Raw genomic sequence first — 22,125 nt, forward strand, 5'->3', positions numbered from 1 at the left:
GCATATATGTTATATATATATAATAAATCTTGATTTTACTTTTTGACTTAAAATATGCAATACAAGCTGGTGTCAAATTAGTCTTGGTGTCAAATCAACAGATCATCGTGGATTGTGATGGTGAATCATATTCCCTTAGTTGTCTCTGAAGGTTCTCAGTCATCCAGGTCATAGTTATCCCTGGATATTCCCACAGTATTTCTATATTAGGATAAAAGGGTTCCCCAGCACATGGGGGGGGGGGTGATGGTGAGGATTGATATCCAGAGATGGTCGGGACACAGTTTACTCTCCCTGTCTTTCCTCCACCTCTTCTCCCTCAACCTTTCAACTTCTCCCACCTCTCCAGGATTGTGTGTGTGTGTGTGTGTGTGTGTGTGTGTGTGTGCGTTGTTGTGGAAAGAGTTGCCGGGATACAGGCGAGGAGTGAGTGCAGACATAAACACTGGGGAGGCTCCAAGTTGAGTTTGTCATTATGAGGCCACAGCTCAGTCCACTCCTCTGATAATGTTCTCTGTTTGACTTTTGGGAGCTACAGCAGGCTGTTGGGTATGACTTATCACACACACATCTAACACACACACACACACACACACACACACACACACACACACACACACACACACACACACACACACACACACACACACAGCAAGGATGCATATGTCATGGCAGCACATGTGGCTCCCACATTCAACTTTTGCGTGTGTCAGAGTGTGTTTTTGTCTCTTTGTGCTGCACAAAAGCCCATAATCATGCCTATTCATCCTTTCAGCACTGCTAACAATCTACGGCCCATCTCCTACTGTCAGATGACTCAAAGCAGCAGAGCATCACTCTCTGAAGCAGCACCGTGGCACCGACAGACTGGAAGAGAGTGGGGAGAAAAAGACAAATGCAACAGTACTGACTAATAAGCACAGAGTAAATGTTAGTCAGAGAGCGTATAGGAAGTTGTTTGTGTCAAGCTGAGGTGTGGATGCTTATGTCTCTGATCACCTGCTGCAACACGTGTCCGCTCTGACATGTACTGCACACGCACCCACACAGGCACGCAAACACACACGATGAGATAAAAACCAGACTGGTTCCCAGTTTCTTTGTTTATTGGGACACAGAGCAGTGAGTGCTCATTACAAAACAGTTGTTTTTGTTCATTACACACAATGACATCCTGGGGTTTAAGATGTTTCTTAACATTAAAGATATTTCTAGCTGTAACATAACATTCAAGCAGAAGAGAATTACAACACAAAGGCTCTGGGCCAAAAAACTAATTGAATTATGTGAGATGATTAAACTTCTAATGAAACAACCTGAGTCTGGGAGTGAAATTCAAATAAAAACGTTAACAAGCTTTATGAATGCATGATTAGCACGGGGCCACCTGACAGTAATTAAGTATGCACAGTACTTATTAATCAACTCTCTCTTGTAAATAAAATAAAATAAATCTTACGTAAATATGTGTGTGTGTGTGTGTGTTGTGTGTGTGTGTGTGTGTGTGTGTGTGTGTGTGTGTGTGTGTGTGTGTGTGTGTGCACATCGATCTTTGTGATAATTGATTCAACTTTTAGACCTTGAGAGTGAGGATGGATTTGCATTGTTGGCAAATCCAATCCTCACTTCTGCTGTTGTGCTAGTGAGGATTTATTTATTAATTTATTTTGTTTTATTAGTTGATTTGGCAGGAAAAATGTTTCTTGATCAACAGAAAAAAAAACTGTAAATGAGCCTATAGGTCTTGGTTTTAGGGTTTAGGCCAGAATTAGGTTCAGGTTAGCCATGTAGATGTGACGGTTGAAGTATAAAAGTACAAATATGTGTGTGCGTGTGTGTGTGTGTATATGCGTGCAGTCTCTACATCAAGGCGTTCCTCTCTTGTTCTTCAGTCGTCTTCTTGCCCCCTTTATTTGCGCGTTTGATCACTATAATGAAGATAATAACTGCAACAAGACCAAAAAAAAAAAAAGTCAATTACAGCTGGGAACAAAAATGGACTCAAACCACAGACACATAACTAGATAACTTCTGACTGTACAGTATGATGGCTAATGATGGATAACAGACTTTTATTTGAGAGTTTGTCAGTCTTACCGCAGAATCCCAGAATGCCAGCCAGGATCCCAATGGTGGGTCCCATCCCCAACCTGAAGGCACGTTCCTCTGGTGCGAAGTAGCAGTAGCCCAGCTCTGTGCAGTTACACACTCTCACTGGTATAAAGATTAGAGAGCAACACACATTAAACTTTTATAAGAGACATGGTGTGCAGTAAAGTGCCATAGTTAGTTGTAATTTCCACACCAGGCATCAATTAAAAGTATAAATTATTAATTACTGACTGAGGTTAATATCTGTATAGCAATCCCATTAAAAGACACAAACCAACAATGTGTTAGTTCATTATCAACAACCATCTCTTATCTCAGCCCATGAAATCTTTTCCAGCTAAAAAATATAAATAAAATGAAAATACAGTCTTTAAATACCTACTGATATCCCTTCTGACTAAGCTGTAAGCACATTTGTTCTTGCTGAAGATATAATTCTTTAAAAAATTGGTCACAAAATAACATTGTATGTTTTTAAAAAAAAAAGCTTATAAAAGGCACATTAATTTCCTAAAACAGCTGGGCACTGTAGTGGAGAAAACCGTACATTTGTTGGGGACCATTTTCAGAAATACATTTTAGTGTGCTGTTTAGCTGTAATTTGAGAAAGTTTGTGACCCGGCCGCCATTTTTTATTCTGTTTCAACCTTGCATGTGTCGCTCAGAGCTATGTCGTTTCGTTGGTCTGATTGGTTGTAGGTCTATTTAATTGCGTCCAGAGGCCTTTTAGTCGGTTCCAGACTAATACCCATTTGCAAATTAGTGATGCCAGGCTAGATGAATATGGGATTGACTGAAAACGAATGACAGGGCCTGTGTTCATGGTAACGAAGGAACAATGTAGGTATCGGTCGCCAGATTTACCCTTTAAGCTTAATTTAGAGAATGAACTCACCCTTAAACGACTGTGTGATTCCCATGCCTGCATTGTCTCTAATGTTAATGGGGAGAGTGAAGGTTTTATCTTCAGTTGGTTGTTTCTTCAGGGTCAGTTTAGCTGTTGTACCTGCATGGCAACAAGAAAAATGCAATGATCTAAAAGCACAACTCAGTTTTACACCATCTTCTGATATATCACTTCAGTAGTACAGTATGTCAGCGTACCGTCGATACTTTTCAGGTCCCAGTTGGGAGATTTCTTGCCGTGGGCAAAAATGAAGCTGAAGGTGAAGGGCTGAGAGAAGGGGGCACTGTCTGTGTCTTGGGCCTTGATGATGATAGGTTCGGGTTTCTTCGCACAGATGAAGGCCTGGGTCTCCATCAGTTTAGGGAAGTTGTCGTTCACATCCAGCAGCCTCACAGACACAATGCGCTCAGAAGACTTTTCAGGGTTCTCTTAAGAGGGAAATCCGAAAGTATGAAGGAGTATCCTGATTCAACACTGCTTTGTTGTTGTGTAACGGCCGACAATGGCACGTTTCAAAAGGTGAATGAATACAGTTTCCACAACATAAAAAAATAATAACTATATCATTTAAAGCTAGTAGACAGAACTGTTCTTAGTGTTTCTGTTAGGATTGTTTAATTAACATGTAATTAAACAGGACAAAACAAAAGTACTGTGAGCTAGAATTAATTTGATTAATTAATTTTGTAACAACTGCTAAACAACACAAAAACACTAATAAGCTGTGATATGAGTCTCATATCTCACCTTTCTCAAATGCAGTGACAGTGACTTCAAAAGTCTCTAGGGTTTCTCTGTCCAGCTTGTTTTTGGCCTTAATCTCTCCGGTGGCAGCATCAATCTCCAGCCAGCCCTGAGTGTCACCGTCCATCTTAAAACTGCACAACACACAATAGCAACCAGACACAAACACACACACGCACACACACATGAGCACACACACACACACAGCGGGCAGATATTAGAAATCATCCACAATACACCTGGCTCTGAACTAGGGGAATGGCTTGGGTACATGTGATAGTCCTAACAGTAGCAGTACGGTTAAAAACATAGCCAGTGCTGATGTAATGGGAAAGTTATTAAGCTAAGAAAGACGTGCATATGTGTGTTTGTGTTCAGTCTTTCATCATACAGCACATCTCGTTTAAGCTCATAAAATGCAGAAGGACATTGACATAGTGTCAGTTGTCTAACCTTAGACTTAGACTAAGATGATATTTTGAAGTCTGTATTTGAGTATATAGCTCAGAGCGGTTTCGGGTAGTTACTACTGCCTGTGTCATGTTATTTCTGTGTGTATTTACCTGATCTCTTTGCCCTCTGGATCCTTTGCCTCCACAGTGAGCAGCACTGATCCTTTGGTGGTGTTTTCAGGCACAGTCACATCCAGTATGTCCAGACTAAACTCTGGAGCCTCGTCTATGTCAGTGACAGACACAGAAACAAAGGCTGTGGATTCACTGCCATAGTCCAGACCCTTCATCAGCGGCTCTGGGTTACGAGCATCAATCTGGAGCTTGTAGGTGGGAGAGGACTCAAAGTCCAGAGGCTGTTAGGAGACAAGCAGGCTGGTTAGAAAAAGCAGGAAAAAGGAGGAAAAGAGTATGTTGAAGGTCACAACAGAGTCGTGACTCTGTCACATTTCTTGGAGCTGTAATACTTCTCTGCTACCTGCTTAACTAAGGCATTTAAAATTTACATTCAAAGTCACATTATCTTCTTATTTCATAACACAAGTAGTAAGAAGTCAGATCCAGCAGCTATAGAATTAGCTTAAACTCTTGTGAACAGCAGCTGTTTTCATAAGAAATCTTTCAAATAATACTGTCTATAATGTCTGATTTCCAACATTTGTGTGATATTATATAATCTATATATAATATATATAACTATTTTGATAATTGATTGTTTAAGTTATTACATGTAATTTAGCTGACACTTTTATCCAAAGCAACAGTCACACACCTCTGGAGGAACTAGGGGTTAAGTGTCTTGCTCAGGGACACATTGGTTGATGTATTGCAGTGGGAATCGACACACCAAAGGCATGTGACATATCCACTGCGCCATCACCACCCCCAGTCATTTATGAAGCAAAAATGCCAAACATTTACTTCTCCAACGTAAGGATTTGCAGCTTTTCTCTGTTTTATGTCATTATATATTTTAAATATTTGGGTTTTGGAAAACATTTTTAAAGCCAACACCTTGGACTGAAGGAAAATAGCCCAACACAATATCTTCTGACATTTTATAGACTAATTCATACATTTATTAATAGCTTAGAAAAAGTCCCGCACACTGACCATTACGCAAGCAATAATTTATCTATAAAAACACAACGTTTCGGTCTTAGACCTTCATCAGGTAATGAAGGTCTAAGACGGAGACTTTTTCTAAGCTTCTGATCTGCTACTTTTGATCATATCCTACGCACCTGCTCGACAAAAGAGGTGTGCAAAAAAGCTTTCCTACGATACATTTATTAATAAAAAGAAATCAAGGAAATAATAAACGATGAAAATAATCATTAGTTGAAACCATATATAACAGTATCTCACATAAAGACAAAACATACACCATGGGAGGTTAATAGTAAACTTTGGTTTATGGTAAAAGGGACTTTGAATGTTTCAGTGAACAGTTCAAACTAATCAAAGTCAATGAGTTGTATGAAATCATCTGTGGGTATGTTTGTGTGGGAGATGTAGAGAATGGAGATATCGTACCTTAGCTATGACCAGATGGCCAACGCCTTTGCCGTCGGTTACCACATCAAAAATGTTATCATCGTCACCAGCAGTGATGTGGAACTCGATAAAGGAGCTGCCGCTGTCTGGGTCATCGGCGTCTGTTGCGCTGATGTTCAGCACTGTGTGTCCAACAGGAGTGTCCTCTGCCAGACTGTGAGTGCCATACTGCACACCGACACACACAGAAACATGAAGGAAATCAGCCAAACAGCAAGAGAAATGTAAGAGACAGGAAGTGGTTCACACACTTACATCGTTCTTCTCAAACAGAGGCATCTCGTTGTTGACGTCAATGATCTTGACAACGACCTTACATTCTGTGTTGAACACTGTGACACAAAAAGTACTTGTTAAAACGCACTCACCTCTATTTACAGGTGTGTTGCATCATACAGTGTGTGTGTTACCTGGGTCGCTGACTCTGACACTGAGATTAAACACCTGCTGGTCTTTTCGCTGCAGCAAGCGTAATGTCTGGATTCTTCCAGAAGCAGCGTCAATGGAGAAGGAGTTGGATGCGGTGGGTGGATTTTGGGACACAATGGTGAAAGTCAGCTGAGCGTTCAGTGTCCCGGCTTGATCATCATCATGGGCCAACAGCTGTCCAATCAGGCTACCTGGAACCACAAGTATTATAAGAGTAAGAATCAAAATGTTCTTGATTTGAAGGAGGCTGTTACAGTAAGAGTGATCCTACTGTAGATGACTGCAGGGCAGAATCAGAGGTGATTACACACATTTTGAGACACGTTCCAGAGAGATTGTGCATAATAGCAATAATAGCAATATGTATAATTCAGAATAAGATATTTTTAGCCTATTATTTGTCTGCATTTGATAGGATCTTTCTTTTGAATTTATATAACGACAAGAATAAAGGTGGATTTTGATTTGCAATAACTTTTCCATGCATCCGTCCGCACTAAATTCTCTGAATCATATACTTTCTCTGATGTATAACGGCAGCAGAATTTATTTGCGGCTGCAGTTGAGTTTGCTTTTTGTTTCAATTTCAGCCAATTCCCCATGATTTAAGTATACAAGTGTTACATAATGTGACCACTGGAGAGCTGTCCCTAAAAAAGGTTTCTCTTACACTTCACTTTAAGTCAAAGTCACTTGCAGTAGTGGAAAGTAAATTTACTGTATTTGAGTGAAATTACTTTGAGGTACTTTTTACTTTACTTGACTAATTTATTTTCTACTTCTACTCCACTACATTTCAGAGGAAATGTTGTACTTTTTACTCCACTTAATTTATCTGACACATTTAGTTACTATTTACTTTGCAGATACAATATATAAATACTAAATATAATCAACTAATACAATATAATGTATTATTATTGACTAAGCTACCCTGCAGTATATAAAGTAGTTACAAATAGCCCCAGCGTTACATTACATTACATGTCTTTTAGCTGACACTTTCATCCAAAGCGACTTACAATTGCTATATATGTCAGAGAGCAACTAGGGGTTAAGTGTCTTGCTCAGGGACACATTCGTTGATGTATTGCAGTGGAAAATGAACCCAGATCTCCCACACCAAAGACATGGGTCATATCCACTGTGCCATCACCACCCAGTTACCAGCAGGTTACCAGCTACAACATTTATGTGATGCTTACACGCTGATGTATCCATATTTATGCAACAATAATATAACATATGAGTCTAAAAAGTAAAATTTATATCTTTTAAATGGATGATTTTTCGTGGCCGGGTTGGATCAGTGGGTGGAGCAGGTGCACATGTGCTTGGAGGTTTGTGCCTCGATGCAATGGTCCAGGGTTCGAGTCCGACCTGTGACAAGTTCCTGCATGTCTTCCCCCTCTCTCTCTCCTTTCTCACCTAGCTGTCCTGTCGATTAAAGGCGGAAGAGCCCAAAAAATAATCTAAAAAATGCATGACTTTTCCTTGTAACAGAGTTATTACTATTTTTACTTAAGTAAAGGATCTGAGTACTTCTCCCACACTATGACAAATGTGTCTTACCCTTCACACTCGTTGAAGAACTTTTCGTTTCTAATCTTAAGTGTAAATCTTAGACGTTTAATAAAGCTCAGAAAACTCTGGACTCAGAAAACAGAAGAAGCAATGGTGAGATAAAATTCAAAGAAAGAGAATAGTAGTTTAAGAAATACTTTGGCTGAATGAGGCAGCATCCTAACCTTCAAGCATACAGTATGAACGCCACACTCTACAGGATGAATGTGTTATTGTTACAATCACGCACACACAGACAGACACACACAAACACACACACAGGCAGACAGACACATACACACACACACACGCACACACACACACATCTTACCTACTGGCTCGTCCTCCTGCACTTCAAACACACTCTCCATATTTGCACACACTGGTGCATTGTCATTTAGATCCTCCACCAAGACTTGAATCTCCATGGGTGGATCCAGCTGTTTGTCGTTGCTATCCACTGCGAACACCACCAGGATGTACTGAAACAGAACACAAGTTCAAGAATAATCCCTAAGAAGTACGTTGTTATTTTTATGTGGGATAAAAGAGATTTATTTAGCAAACTAAGCCTGTATTGTATACCATGTCCTTGTCTTCCCTGTCCAGCTCATCTGTCAGATGTATTTCTCCATCTTCTGTGATCTGGAAGGGGAATTTCAGCTCTCGCTCTTTCTGCACTAACTTGTAGATGGCGTTGGGCTCATTAGACTGGACCTAAATCCAAAAAGGGAGGAAAGAGGCCAGACTGGGAAGGTTAGTAACTGGATACAGAGTAGGTATAGTTGAGTGTACTTTAACATGTCTGCATTTGGCTTCTCACCCCACCTTTGCAATGACTAATGGGTACGTTTCCTTTAAGTGCTCTTTAACAGTTATAGGTCCAGGATTGACCCACAGGTTTTGCTGCACGAGAATGTGCACTATGGCGTTTCCACTCAGCGAGGTCTCTGATGCTCCTCCCAGGTCCTGCACGCGCACAGACAGGGTGTAGTCTGGGTCCTCCAGGGGGTCCACATTCCTCCTCCTTATTTCTGACACCACAGAGGAAGACAAAAGTTGCAATTAGAGCCATTGTATAGGGAACGAAAAGAAAATGTTGGGGGGTTGAACGTCACAAAAACATTTCAGTAGATCTCTAATTTTGGAAAGCTAATCACTTCGGCGATGGCTTAACCATTCTCCCTGGCTGAACTCATCAACTCAACACCCAATAAATCACACCACCAGCACTAATCGCTGACAGGCGTTTCTTCATTACAGTCTGTGTTCATCCACATTGACACCACCCGTCACACTCAAACCCTCTAGCTTTTACACACCACAAATCCCTCAGTCGGGATCACTCATCACTTTTAAGATAAGTCAAAATAAACAAAAGTATGTGTATGCAGTTTAGTGGTTTTCAACTTTTTATAAGATTTCCTAATTTTATTATGATGAAATCTGTCTTATTTTGCTGGATACAAACCTGCTCTCTCCACACAGGTGAAGAAGGGGTTTTCTTCATAGGGGATATTCTGCACTGGACAGTAGTCGTTAAACTTTGTCCTCAGAGCATCAATGCTCCGATCCTCTCCTCTGCCATACTGGATGCCTTGTCTGGCTTTGAGCATCCTTTCCCCTGTTACAGAACACACACACACACACACACACACACACACACACACATCAAATATTGTTCAGTACAATGCCAAACAGCTCACAGATGTAAACGGGCAACTTCAAAAACAGACTCATTTCCATTCTCACAAACACTCAAAGTAGTCAGTGATCAACGTCATGTGACACATTTAGGTAATCTGCCTCCGATCAGTGTTAATCTTGAACACACAAGATGAGCTGTGTAATCTGGATTTACAGTGACACTATACTGCCAGATTACAGGAAGAGATATACAGATTACAAACTTTCCCATGGACGGTGCCCCTAGTTAATTTGTGTGTTATTACCTTCTTCTGTGGTGGAGATCTCTCCCGTGTTAGGATCGATCTGGAACAGGAGGATGTTGTGATTGTTGGGGATCTGGCTGACCAGGCTGTAGCTCAGATGAGCGTTGGGAGTCTGTGGGTCGTCTTGATCCAGTGCAAACACACGGGTAAATGGGATACCTGAAACAACAGACACAAGTGATGTTAAAGTCTTACCACAGGGAGATGATAGTCTGAGTATTACAAAACAGAGAACTACAATGACTGGATGTCAGTAAACATATAGAAATATTGCTTAACCAATATGCATGGCAGGAATTCTTTAGAGGGTAGATTTAAAGAACTAAAATGGTGCTTTTAGAGATGCTACAGCCTATGAACTACACATTGGTTGTACTATTTTACCACCAAACACATTCAAAAGCACACCAGTGTGTGGGTTTTTAGGAGACCACCATTGTTTCCCCTTCATTTTAGTACAGTATGAAAATCAATCTGCAAAGACTGCAAACTTGGTTGAGCTGTTCATCACATTGAACATTAAGCCACCTTTATCTCTTTGTCAAAGTTAGCTTATCATTGCATAGTAATACAGCTGTAATGAGGGACATTTTGTCTCGTTGATGCATCCTAGAAAGCGCATACATCCAATACACGAGAGCCCACTGCCAAATAGCAACCTTATACCTCCTTTAAATCTAGGTAGATATTTTATTTATTCCTGGAGGAAAATTCGCATGTCACAGCAGTAGTACACAAACGAAACCATATTGAACAAAGAATAGTGCAAAGAAACAAATATCAAAACACAAGTACTATTATAATATTAGAGTTAAAACTAAAGTAAGTTAAAAGGAAATAAAGGGAAAAAAGTATGCCCAAGATTTGTTTTCTATCACTTCAAATGGAAATATTCTAGATGTCTTATAAATAAACTCATACACATTTCGCTGACATACCTTTTAGAAACATTTTCTATTGTCTAGAATTTGAAATAAAAAACTGTGGGTTTGAACAAAGTTTGGCTACACAGTTTGAGTTTGTAATGATTGATCCACCAGCAGGACTGAAGAGCTTAATCCAAGAACCATGTTTTCTTGTTGTTTTCTGACGGTGTAGCTTTGAAACTCAATGCTTTTTGGATGCACGAGCATGCAGAGGACGCGATACACAGTCCTGCAAGTGGTGTCACACTTGCAGGACTGATCAATTCCGCTGATCTACAGAAAGGCAGTCACATTCACTTCAAAGTACAAAAGCTTCCATTGTTACACACAGGCCTGAAATACACACACAGTACCTATACATGCACTAATGGAGAGATGTCAGAGTGAGGGGGCTGCAGTTGTCAATGGATAGGCGCCCCAAGCAATTGGGGGTTCAGTGCCTTGCTCAAGAGCACCTTGGCAGTGCCCCAGAGGTGAACTGGCACCTCTCCAGCTGTCAGTCCACCACCATACTTGGGTCTGTATGGGGACTTGAACTAGCAACCCTCCAGTTCCCAACCCAACTCCCTCCCTCCAAACTGAGCTACTGCCACCCCAAATGTGTGGCTGTATGTTCTCAATACTTAACAGCTTTAAGTGTGAACAACCTGTCCATCCATACTAACTGTTCTATGGCCACTGTATACATTTTGATCTATGCCACTGTTAGTTGTAACAGTTCCCTCTCCTCTTATTTGAGTACTTATAATACACACCTGCGGCATTGTTTTCTCTGACCACAGCTGTGTAGGTGCTCTGGTTGAAGTACGGAGCATTGTTGTTGATGTCCAACACATTTATGGTCACATAAACTGGGCCATCCACAACTTCATCACCTGCCAGCGCCTCCACCTGGATAGAGCCACACACACAAACACAAGTATGTATAAATACATGTTTTATTGCTACCACAATGAAAAGGTATGATTATCTGTGTGTTTATAAGGACCATGTTACCATGATAATGTAATGATCATCTCGAGACCAGTCCAGAGGCTTCTCCAGGTATAGCCACCCGTCGTTTGAAATCCTAATGTCTTCCCTACCTTCTCCACTCAGCCTGAAATCACTAACACCTGGATGGGTCACCTGAAACTATGGAGGGAAAGATGGGGAGGAAGGGAGAAAAATGAAAATACAGATTAATGTATAGCCTTTTGACACTTCATTTGATCACAGACAAAAGGAAAGGGTCTGCCCCTTCTAAATTATCATAAGATAAATCTGAGGGCTGGTTTAGAGGGAAAATCACTACTAACAACTCAAAAAAATCTGAAACCTGTGACCTCAAGTAGATTTAGGTAAGGGGTTTGGTTTTGCATTTTGAAAGCTTATCAGATGTTGGTTTTTTTTATGTAAAATCTTAATCCGAAGAGTAAGTAGCTGTCAGATGAATGTAGTGGAGTAAAAGGTACAATATTTCCCTCTGAAATGTAGTGGAGAAAAGTATTACGTTGCATAAATGGAAATAAATACAAGTACCTCAAAAGTGTACTTAAGTGCAGTACTTGACTAAATGGACTTAGTTACTTTTCACCACTGCTGGCATGTGTATAATACCTGATAGATGGGATATGGCACTGGAGTCCCCTCTGGCACATTTAGCACCGTGTTCTCAAACGGGCCCTTCTTTTCCTCCAGATCCTTCGCACCAGCCTATCAGAGCACAGCAACAGAGGTCAAAGGTTACTGAATATAGTACTGTCTAAGGTCAAACTGAACTTCTGACACTCACGCCTACATTTGCCCTTTTCGCTTCAACTCCGTACTGTAGCTGAATGTAGTGAGGCATTGAGGGCGGGTTTTTACAGCCCAGTTATTTATTGAACCACAATGACATGTAAAGTGGGGGAAAGTCTACAGACAAAGGACTAACACTCAATTTAGAAACAATTTGCACTTCTTTTATGTGTTTTAAATAAGTTACCAAAAATGTTCTTGCACAAATTTCTTTCACTTTGTTATCAATATTTTCTTTGCACAGTATGCTTCAAATTGCCTACACTCCAAAACTGTCCCGTAAATTGTTCATGAATAAATCCAAGCATCCTTGTAACAAGTTCAAGTATTAGTGCATTTACTATAAATATGTATTGAAGGACAGAAGAAACAGTTGGCAGTGTTATGTACTCACTATGCTGAACAGGAGTGGGAGCAACAACAGATGCATTATGGGTGTCATGTTCACAGTCTGGGAAAGTAGGAGGAGGAGATATGGAGGATAGGAGATGAAAAGAAGGTGAAGGAAAAAGCAGGAGGTTGGGGAGGCATGACATGAGAGGAGGATTTAAATTACACATTTACATTTTAAAAAGCATAATATTCACTGTGCTCCACTTGCTGTGCTGTCCCTCAACATGTTCGCAAATCCTGCACTAATCCATACAACCTCCTTTTCTTTCTTAATGTTTAACAGTTATATGTACATACCGTCACATACACCCTTCCTAAAATAATGGCCTAAGTCAATTTTTGACATAGGACATTTTACTAAAGGTGTATAATCACATGACCTGTTCAACTGAGGATGTAGGCAATTTTACCAGAGGTGGCCAGCACCATGAGGAGATGATTTAGGCAAAAAAATAATTTTTGTCAAAAAATGACATAGGCCATTATTTTTAGGAAGGTGACGGTATTTGTTTCTGTATTTATTGTTTGCTTATTTCATATTAATGTTGAATGTGTTTATGTATGCACCCACAACCAAGGCAAATTCCTTGTGTTACTTATAATAAATCCCTTTCTGATTCTGATCTCATGCTTGTAGAAATAATGGAAAATAATATCGACAATAGTTAATGAGTCCGTCCAGAAACGATTATCCCAAGTGTGGCTCAGTACATTACTTTTTCTATTTAGCACAATGAGTTTTTGATTCACAAATACAAAGGAAATCCTTCCTCCGTCCTTGGGTATCTACACATGTACATGCTATCTCCATGTGTGGCTCTCCCTTCACAACCAGGTGAACCAACCACCTCAGTGCACAGGAGAAACTGAAAGTCAGGGCTTACACACAACGCCAGACTTGAGTGATTTTTTTTTTTTGCACTGGGTGTCAATGTGACGCAGGTACCTAAAGGTCAATGTGGAGTGTTTAACACCAGTGACTTTACAACGGCCTCAGGGTTTAAAACAATATAACAGCCTTCATTATGTGTTAGTATTTGTGGGTTTGGTTTTTTGTTTAAAAAGAATGATAACTAACGAACAAATGTACTGTCGCTGTCTGACATCCAAAAGTTACTTTGGAAGATAATTCCACGTGTCATACACTTTGACTCTGCTCAGCAACAGTATTTTCAGTGCGTCTCAAAGACGTTATAAAGTCTTATATTCAGATGAGTTAACATTAAACTGACACTGCTTTGGATAATGACAGCAAAAAAACCTTCATGTCAAACAAGAGTAACATAAAATGCTTAACAGATATATCAGTAATGTATTGATACATGGCCACGTTTGCGATTTGTGAACTTGTAAATTGCAGGCGAGAGAGAAGGGTGAAGTCAGCCACCGCAGAAAGGTGAAGGTGACATTGAGTCGTGGCTCATGACCTTTTTGTAGCACAACACACTTTTAATGTCAGCGCCCTGGTACACTCCTTATTAACGCACAACCAATTTACTTTAATTTGAATTAATTCACTTTAATGAATATTTCTGTCTCCAAGTTGACCACTACCTCTGCTGACATTTTAAATAACAAGCCATTGCTGGCATTACCAATTTACAGATATCCATTTTGATTTAACTTCACTTCCAGTGACAAAAATATTCTGTAAATTGAATTATAAACTGTATTTGTCCAACAAATGATCGATGGACAAAGTGGCAAAGTTGTATGACCCAATGATTCGGGTGTTACAGGCCCTTTCTTTCTCCTTTAAGTGCAACGACTCGATGACCTTTGACAGTCTACATTTCAGCTGCTATGACACCAAAGCTAGTGTCCCATACATGTAATATCTTCCCAAAGCCAGCAGGCACTGGCAACAACCCAGGAAGTCGCGAAGAAGGAGAGGTCGGTTGTCAAATATGCCAACACCTGACGCTAAGGCCCTGCCAAAGTCAAGTGAAGATCAGAGCACTTCTGCAACAAACTGAAAGAATCCAACACATCAAACAGCCTGTGAAAACCAACAGAGGCAGCCTAGTTTGTTTTCAATTTACACACCAAAATCTACTCCAAATACTCGACATTTCCAAATCTGTGAGACAGGAGAGTGAGGAGACTTACCTTGCCAGAGAGATTGAGCGAGTCACTCCCTAGACCTCAGAGGGATCTGAGCAGCCCCATATGTCTAGTCAAACGTTAACAAACTGTTAACCAGCTATGTTTTATTGGATCTAATGATTGTCTAATCACCCTGCCCTCATGTGGAGTTAGCCAATGGAGGAGTAGCTGACAAGAGAAAAGGAGACAGGAAGAACAGAACATGGATATGCACAGTACTGTAAAAGATAAAGCCATTATCACCAAATATTAGCCACTGAATTTACATAAATCCTCAAACGCTAATAGATTGAATCCTGTTGGTAGGTCTTAGTTGCAAAAAACAAACCGGTTGAAGGAATGTCACATTAGTCATGTACTTTGGTGCAATGGTCTGCAGGCGTGTGAGTTGTGAATATAAAGTTAGGGTTAGGGTTAGTTTTGAAAAAACAGATATAATAATGAGGGAAATGTCTTTAGAATTCAGCGTTAAAGTTTCTTATTTACCCTCAGACTTTGACCTGTGCACCTCTGCACTGTTTCCTGTCAGATTTTCCATTAGTAGCAGTGCCTGATAAGGAGCTCTGTGTGTGTAGACAATAGGACTAACAGATTACACTGACAATCCATTGCATTATAAGACTGCAAACCTATGGGGTCATTTTCGTGTGATTCAGCGGGTCAAGGCACGTACTATAAAACTGTTAAATAGTAGGCGTGACTCCAGCTTTGGGTCTCTCTAAACTTTTTAACACATCTGCAACAGGAATGCTTGAAAAAGCCTTTTTTTTTTTTTTCATTGAGTGTTATCCTTTATCTTCATGACCCAACCTCACATAGATTATGTTCCAAACAGTGTGATGCACACGCTACCATCCTGAAAGCAGTGAGCTTTACAAGCTGCAGAAAGCTGCTTGGAAACAAGGCAGAGATTTGTCTGAATCTGCAACTGTAGAAAAACAGGCTGTGAGTGAGTCACTGTTTCACAGCACCGTTATTTATCCAGGACCTGTGACTGCCGTGTTGATGGTTCAGCGGATGAAGCCATTAATTCAGATGGAGGGGACTGTGTTATGTAAAGCATGGGTCCATGTATGCTGCTCGGCCTTGTGGTAGATATTCTTGCCAACGTGCACCAACACCATCTGCCTGACGCTCTCTCACACTTCCTGGGCTCCTCTGAATGTTACCGTGGCAACATATTTAACCGCTTTTGCAACAAAACTGAGTTTGGGATCTGAGCATGATGTTCAAATCTCTGATCAGTCCCTGAGCAGTCCAATCGCTGTGCTCACACATCACACACGCACACACAGCTCATTTAGTTTCCGAAAGTTCAGCTTTAATGCCACCTGACTCATCTTTTATCAGCTCAGATGTGTCGTGGTTTGCTTAAGTGTCTCTTTTGTGTCAGAACTGAGTCACCCATTGTAATATCTCATGAGTAACATTGAGACGACAGACAAAAGCAACAGTTTTTTTTCACAAAAAATTGGATGATGTCACTTTATTTCAATAAGCAACACTGAAACATACAAGTAGCAAAATACAGTACAGCATCTATCTGTTATATATTTACAGTGAGTGAAAAAAACATTATAAATAAACTCAAAGTAACAACTAAATAATCATCATGTAAATCATCATACTTGATCATCAATAGCTTGCAACTGGTTATCTTAGCACTTGGGGGATCGACAGATGACAAATTTGGGCAGAGATGTGAGCAAAAGGAAGAGGAAAGAGAGAAGACAGGAGAGACAAATATGAATGTATTTGTTCAAAACAGAGAAACATCAGATCCTTCTCTCAGTTTCTATCAGTTGATCTCTAATCTCCAAAGTTTATGCCACACAGACACGACGAGTCTTTGTGTCACTTCATGTGCTGATTGTCCAGTCCATTACAGAGGCTGAGCTCAGTCCACTCAGTCTGGTTTAGACTGCAACATATGGATGGTGGTGCAGAAATGTTGCAAACACCTCTCATGTACACCATGCTGGCTCAGTGTGAACACACTAAGGTTTGAACCATCCAACTTTGAGCCCTTCAGAAGCTGACTTCCCTTCAGCCCATGGCCACATATTCTGTTCTCCAGCCTGTAACTAGTTCACCTGCTCAAAAGGTTCGGTCTAGAGTTTAAAACAGGCTTCTACAGCACAGAGAGATCATGGCAGGACTTAGATTTTAGCCAGAATGCCACACTGGGATTGTTCTTTGCCACCATCTTGTCGAGGAAACGCTTGGCCTTCATAGTTAGGCTCTCGCGGCGTGTGTTTATGTGCCTGCGTCGCTTGTTGGCTTCCTTGGAGTCTCGGCGTAGTCGCAGCTGTCGCACCATGCCGTGAAAAGCCTCCCAGATGTTGTGCTGCATGGCGGCTGAGGTTTCGATAAACTTGCAGTCGAACACAGCAGCACAGGCACGACCCTCTGAAACAGAAAGCCAATGATCAGTACTTACATATAGAAACGAAAAACTCAGTGAACAGTGCTCATCACTCATAAACAGACAGGGATTGTGTCTCCTCACCGCTGACTGACACCTCTCTCCGTCGCACCAGGTCACATTTGTTCCCCACCAGGATGATAGGTGTGTGCTGGGCAGGACGGAAGCGCCGCAGGGTTATCCGGAGCTCTGAGGCTCGCAGGAAGGAGGCCCGGTCAGTTACTGAGTACAGCAACAGGTATGCGTCACCTGTCTGCATGCAGTGCTCCTGAGCACATTCATTGTCAGTCTGCAAAGACAAACGCACACAATTAGATAACAGATTTACAGTTCGGTATGTACAATGTGCCCCCCTTTGACTCACACAAGTCAATGCAGCTGTTTTTTCATCTCACCTCTGCATCCCATGTGTCAAACAGAGTTATAGTTGCAGGCTCTCCGTCAACTTCAATTTCCTTTTCACACATTTCATCTGAAATTATACACACAAGGAAAACTTTACATTAGTACAATCATAGACTTTAGTCCTTTTGTTGACAGCAATGTGTTGGACATAACCATACTAATATTATATTATAGGAAACTAACAAGTGCATGGTGCAATACTGAGATTACAGTGACCTTTTCATATTGTATTTGTTCTGTCGGTATGTTATTATAATAATAAGAAAGTTTGTAATTTATTTAGGGATTTGGTTTGCTTTTGTTTGTATAAAATATATTATAAAAATTCCTTTCAATAATAACAGTAGCCTAGAATACATTTCAATGTTTATAGTTATCATCTTTTTCTCACCTCCACACAGCTCGCAGTCATCGCTGTCCATGCTATCCGCTGCCCCGGCGAAGATGCTGGCGAAGGCCGTTTTGCCGACCCCGCTGGCCCCTAACAGTACCACCCGGTACGGGCTCCCGGGTTCCGCCGGCTCCCCGGCAGAGTCGGTGGAGATGACCGAGTCTGAGGACGACCAGCTCCCACGGCTCCCGTCCAACTCCCCGGCGGAGCTGGTGCATGACTTGGAGCGGGAGATGCAGGCGGGAACCCGGGACAGGAGGCTGTCTGTGAGCAGGTGGCTGCCGGGGTCGCAGATGCTCCACCTGTGGAGCTCGGTCTGCAGGCGGAGGCTGTGCCGGCGCACACTGGGCAGCATGGTGTCGGCGACAAAATGAGGATGAACTGGATAAACCGACAATGGTGGTGGGATTAAACCGTTTTGCGAGGTGGTGCTTTGATTTAGGGAAAATAAAAAAGACCTCCCCCCCCCCCAAAAGAAAATATTTTCTTCCAAGTCGCTTTTACAGCTTCTTATCCGGCTCAGATACACATCATCATAAATGTCCTTTTGTTTCTTAGATTCACTTAGACAAAAGGGAGCATAAACTCTGTCCCAAAATTATGAAAAAGACACTGAAGTAAGAATAAATATGCTCTGCTGCAGTTATATTCAACAGTAAATTATTGCACCCCCAATATGGCTGATAAACAGATTAAACTATTTCTGTAAAAGACGCGCATCCCGCATTAGAACCAAAGTTGAACTCTAGCATCGCAAAAGCATTTGCTTGGTAAGTCCCGGAGCGACATTTACAGCTGGTGACTTCTTGGTGTCTGCTGCAGTCTGTCGGTAATCTCCTCTTAGTTTGTCTGTAATGCTCCGATGGGGTTTCCCTGCGGTTTATATAAAGAGCAGGCGGGTGGGTGTCACACAAGTGGAGTGAGTGTTTACTGTGATGTGATGGGTATTTATTACTGTTTTGTCAGGCAATGGGCTATGGCTCGGCTTAAATTTACAGCAAAGGGGTATTACATCGTGCAACAGGGATATACAAAATTCTTTAACAAAATATCTTTAGAGAATATATAGAGGTTTTCGGGAGATCATTTCTCTTATACTTATAATTCAGAGACATGGACTGGAGACCAATGGTGGAATGTAACTTTAAGTAGCCTACATTTATTAAAGCGGGACTTTTGAGAAAAGAAATACATGTTTCTGCTTAGGTATGATAAATTGACCTCAGAAGAAACAAATCGGTAACACTTTACTTGAAGGTATCTACATAAGAGTGACATGACAATGTCATGAACACATGAAGCCTAACCTGAACCCTAACCCTAATCATAACTTGTCATGACAAAAATGAATGACACTTACTAAAAGAAGCGTTATGTCATAAATGTTTATGACACGTTCATGACAGTGTCATGTCACTCTTATGTAGATACCTTAAAGTGTAACCAACAAATCAATACACTCAGGGGTTTTGTTGCTTCAACCTTAGTTGGTCTGGTATGACCACTTTGGTGGCCAATGTTAGCTAATGTCTGCAAACGCAGGTAAAAAATATAGCTGTATAACTAACTTAATTGTTCTGACTCTTCTCCACTTGTACTACTGTTTAGTTTAGCAATATGCCATATTTGTCATTAAGCCACAGTTAGAAAATGTTAGTCAACTAAGAGGTACTTGTACTTCACGAGTACTTCCAATTTATGCTATTTTATACCTCTACGTCAAGTTGCCAAATTCCCCCAGAAATGTATTATTATTTTTTCAAAAAAATGTATGTACTGCATTCTGGATGTGGTTTATATCAATATGTCTTGTAAGTCCATGCAGGCTGTGTGTAGTTGTATGGATAATAAAAACTCCATGACCATTGTCAATACAGTGTATTAAAGCTGAGGGAGCGAGAGTAGAGTCCTTGACATCATGTAACTGCGGTTCTCTGGACTGAAAAGGGAAAAAACATCTACAATAATCTTTGTATAAGATTCTTAATATTTTATTTTCTCTGCATTTGTATGTAAACATATGAATACAAAGGCATTTTAACTTTAGACGTATGGTCTTTTTAAAGAGGCTCCGTTCAAATTCAATATTAGTGTCATTTCTTTCTGTGCAGACAAAATAAACTCTCAGTGAACTCAGCAAGTTTTTTTTTCTGCACTCAACATTTATGTTGTAATGTTCAGCAACAAGTGAAAAAAAACTTGTTTTGCCACCAGCATGGATCTTTCCATCCTTACATTTCAAACAGAATACAACATGAGGCTGTCAAAAGGGTTTTTTGAAAGTGGGGAATCACTAAACTAGAAAAAGACAACAGATACACATGGGATGCATCGGCCATTAAGAGGCTGTAGATACGGTGTTTAAAGGGGTGATAGAATGCAAAACTGATTTTACCTTGTCATAGTTGAATAATGACAGTTTAGTGGGTAACTAGGACATACATAGAACCTCTAAATCCCATTGACACCTCTTTTCTCTGCAAATCTCACTATTTGAAACTGCCTCTGAAAACGGGCAAATCTCAACGAGCCCCATAGTTGACGTCAACTATTGCGGCTCCTCCTCATTTGGCTCTAGTCTGTGTTTGTCACGCCCCAACATTTGCATAGGCTACACAACTGACCTGAGATCAGTTAGTCTTCTGAATCTAGGTCGTGCAGATCTCAGAAATTGTATACATTGTTCATATGCTATTTTACCATTAAATTCACTTCTGAGACTTTTTTATGTGAGAAATCAACTATGTAGAGGTCAAATATGGGCCGTTTCACGAAAATGTATGTCTAATTGCAAATTTTGTCTGACTGTGTGTCGAGTTCAGAGGCTGGTGCTGCCGGTGTAGCTGCCTCGCCGCCTGGCCTGCCTTCCTTCACAGACCCCGGCCTGCTGTGAGGTAGATGGAGCTCAGTCACAGCTGGCAGCCCACAGCACTCCATACCCACGCAAAGTCACCGTTTTGGGCTAATGGACTACGAAATGCCGCTGCTCTGACAGAGCTCCAGGGCCTCCAACTCCCCTCTTCCTGCTAGCTAAATGCCCGGTGTATGTGAGTGAAAGCGCGGTCAGCGAGCTTGTTACGCCAGCATTCTCTTACCACAGGTTCCAGTTAATCTTTTAATGTGTGTAATTATAATGTGTTGAGTTATTTAAACAAACGATTGGGGAAATAAACGCAGCTTGTCCGTGAGTCTCATTGATAAAGCCTGCGGCTAGATGTAGCTCTATCAATGAGAGCTAGCCAGCCTCCTCTTAGAATTCCTCTGGAATTCACAAAAATTCATTAACTTGAAATCGGACACCGTTGTTAGCTTTATAAGACATTTAGTTAGATGTTGTATACGTGGCGTGACGAAATTCAAACTGTAAATATACTCAAATTACGCCGAAAAAGAAGCTAACTATCCATGATTTGTAGCTAGGATTGAAGGGACAGTCACAGCTAACGAAACACCTAGTCTTCGCAAATATTAATTAACTTGAAATCGGACACAGTTGTTAGCTTTATAAGACATTTAGTTAGATGTTGTATAAGTGGCGTGACATGTGTGTAACATGTGGTAAGAGATTGCTGGTGTAACAAGCTCGCTGACCGCGCTCTCACTCTCACAAAACGGGCCATTTAGCTAGCAGGAAGAGGGGAGTTGAAGGCCCTGGAGCTCTGTCAGGGCAGCGGTGTTGGTAGTCCCTGCTGTGGCGCTACGGAGCTCCAAGTACCTCATAGCAGGCCGGGGTCTGTGAAGGAAGGCAGGGCGGGCGGCGAGGCAGCACCAGCGGCTGAACTCCGACACACAATCTTACCAAATTCGCAATTAGCAATAGACATTCGTAAAACGGCCCATATTTGAGCTTTATATAGTTGATTTCTCGCTTAAAAAAGTCTCAGAAGTGAATTTAATAACAAAATAGCCCGACAAACAATGTATAACTTTGCAGTGTCTGAAATATGAGACCTGCTGCCGAGTCTCCCATGTGTTTCTATGTAG

General features: G+C 41.0%; 2 protein-coding genes across 2 annotated transcripts; both read right to left on the reverse strand.

Annotated features, from left to right (window-relative positions):
• Window positions 1-1,085: 1,085 nt before the first annotated feature.
• cdh17 (cadherin 17, LI cadherin (liver-intestine)) lies at window positions 1,086-15,002 on the reverse strand. Its single transcript, XM_039804679.1, has 19 exons — window positions 14,924-15,002; window positions 12,816-12,872; window positions 12,242-12,337; window positions 11,639-11,776; window positions 11,398-11,533; window positions 9,717-9,875; window positions 9,236-9,388; window positions 8,593-8,798; window positions 8,350-8,481; window positions 8,096-8,246; window positions 6,183-6,392; window positions 6,028-6,104; window positions 5,752-5,940; window positions 4,327-4,571; window positions 3,767-3,897; window positions 3,217-3,447; window positions 3,008-3,118; window positions 2,098-2,214; window positions 1,086-1,946 (listed from the first exon to the last, which is right to left on the reverse strand). The coding sequence occupies exons 2-19, from the start codon at window positions 12,861-12,863 to the stop codon at window positions 1,861-1,863; spliced, it is 2,616 nt and encodes an 871-aa protein (XP_039660613.1). The 5' UTR covers window positions 12,864-12,872; window positions 14,924-15,002; the 3' UTR covers window positions 1,086-1,860.
• A 1,389-nt stretch (window positions 15,003-16,391) lies between these two features.
• On the reverse strand, window positions 16,392-19,311 carry gem (GTP binding protein overexpressed in skeletal muscle). Its single transcript, XM_039804743.1, has 4 exons — window positions 18,142-19,311; window positions 17,741-17,817; window positions 17,430-17,634; window positions 16,392-17,329 (listed from the first exon to the last, which is right to left on the reverse strand). The coding sequence occupies exons 1-4, from the start codon at window positions 18,494-18,496 to the stop codon at window positions 17,052-17,054; spliced, it is 915 nt and encodes a 304-aa protein (XP_039660677.1). The 5' UTR covers window positions 18,497-19,311; the 3' UTR covers window positions 16,392-17,051.
• Window positions 19,312-22,125: the final 2,814 nt, after the last annotated feature.

The sequence above is a fragment of the Perca fluviatilis genome, chromosome 7, assembly GCF_010015445.1.
Source record: "Perca fluviatilis chromosome 7, GENO_Pfluv_1.0, whole genome shotgun sequence".
NCBI classification, from domain to species: domain Eukaryota; kingdom Metazoa; phylum Chordata; class Actinopteri; order Perciformes; family Percidae; genus Perca; species Perca fluviatilis.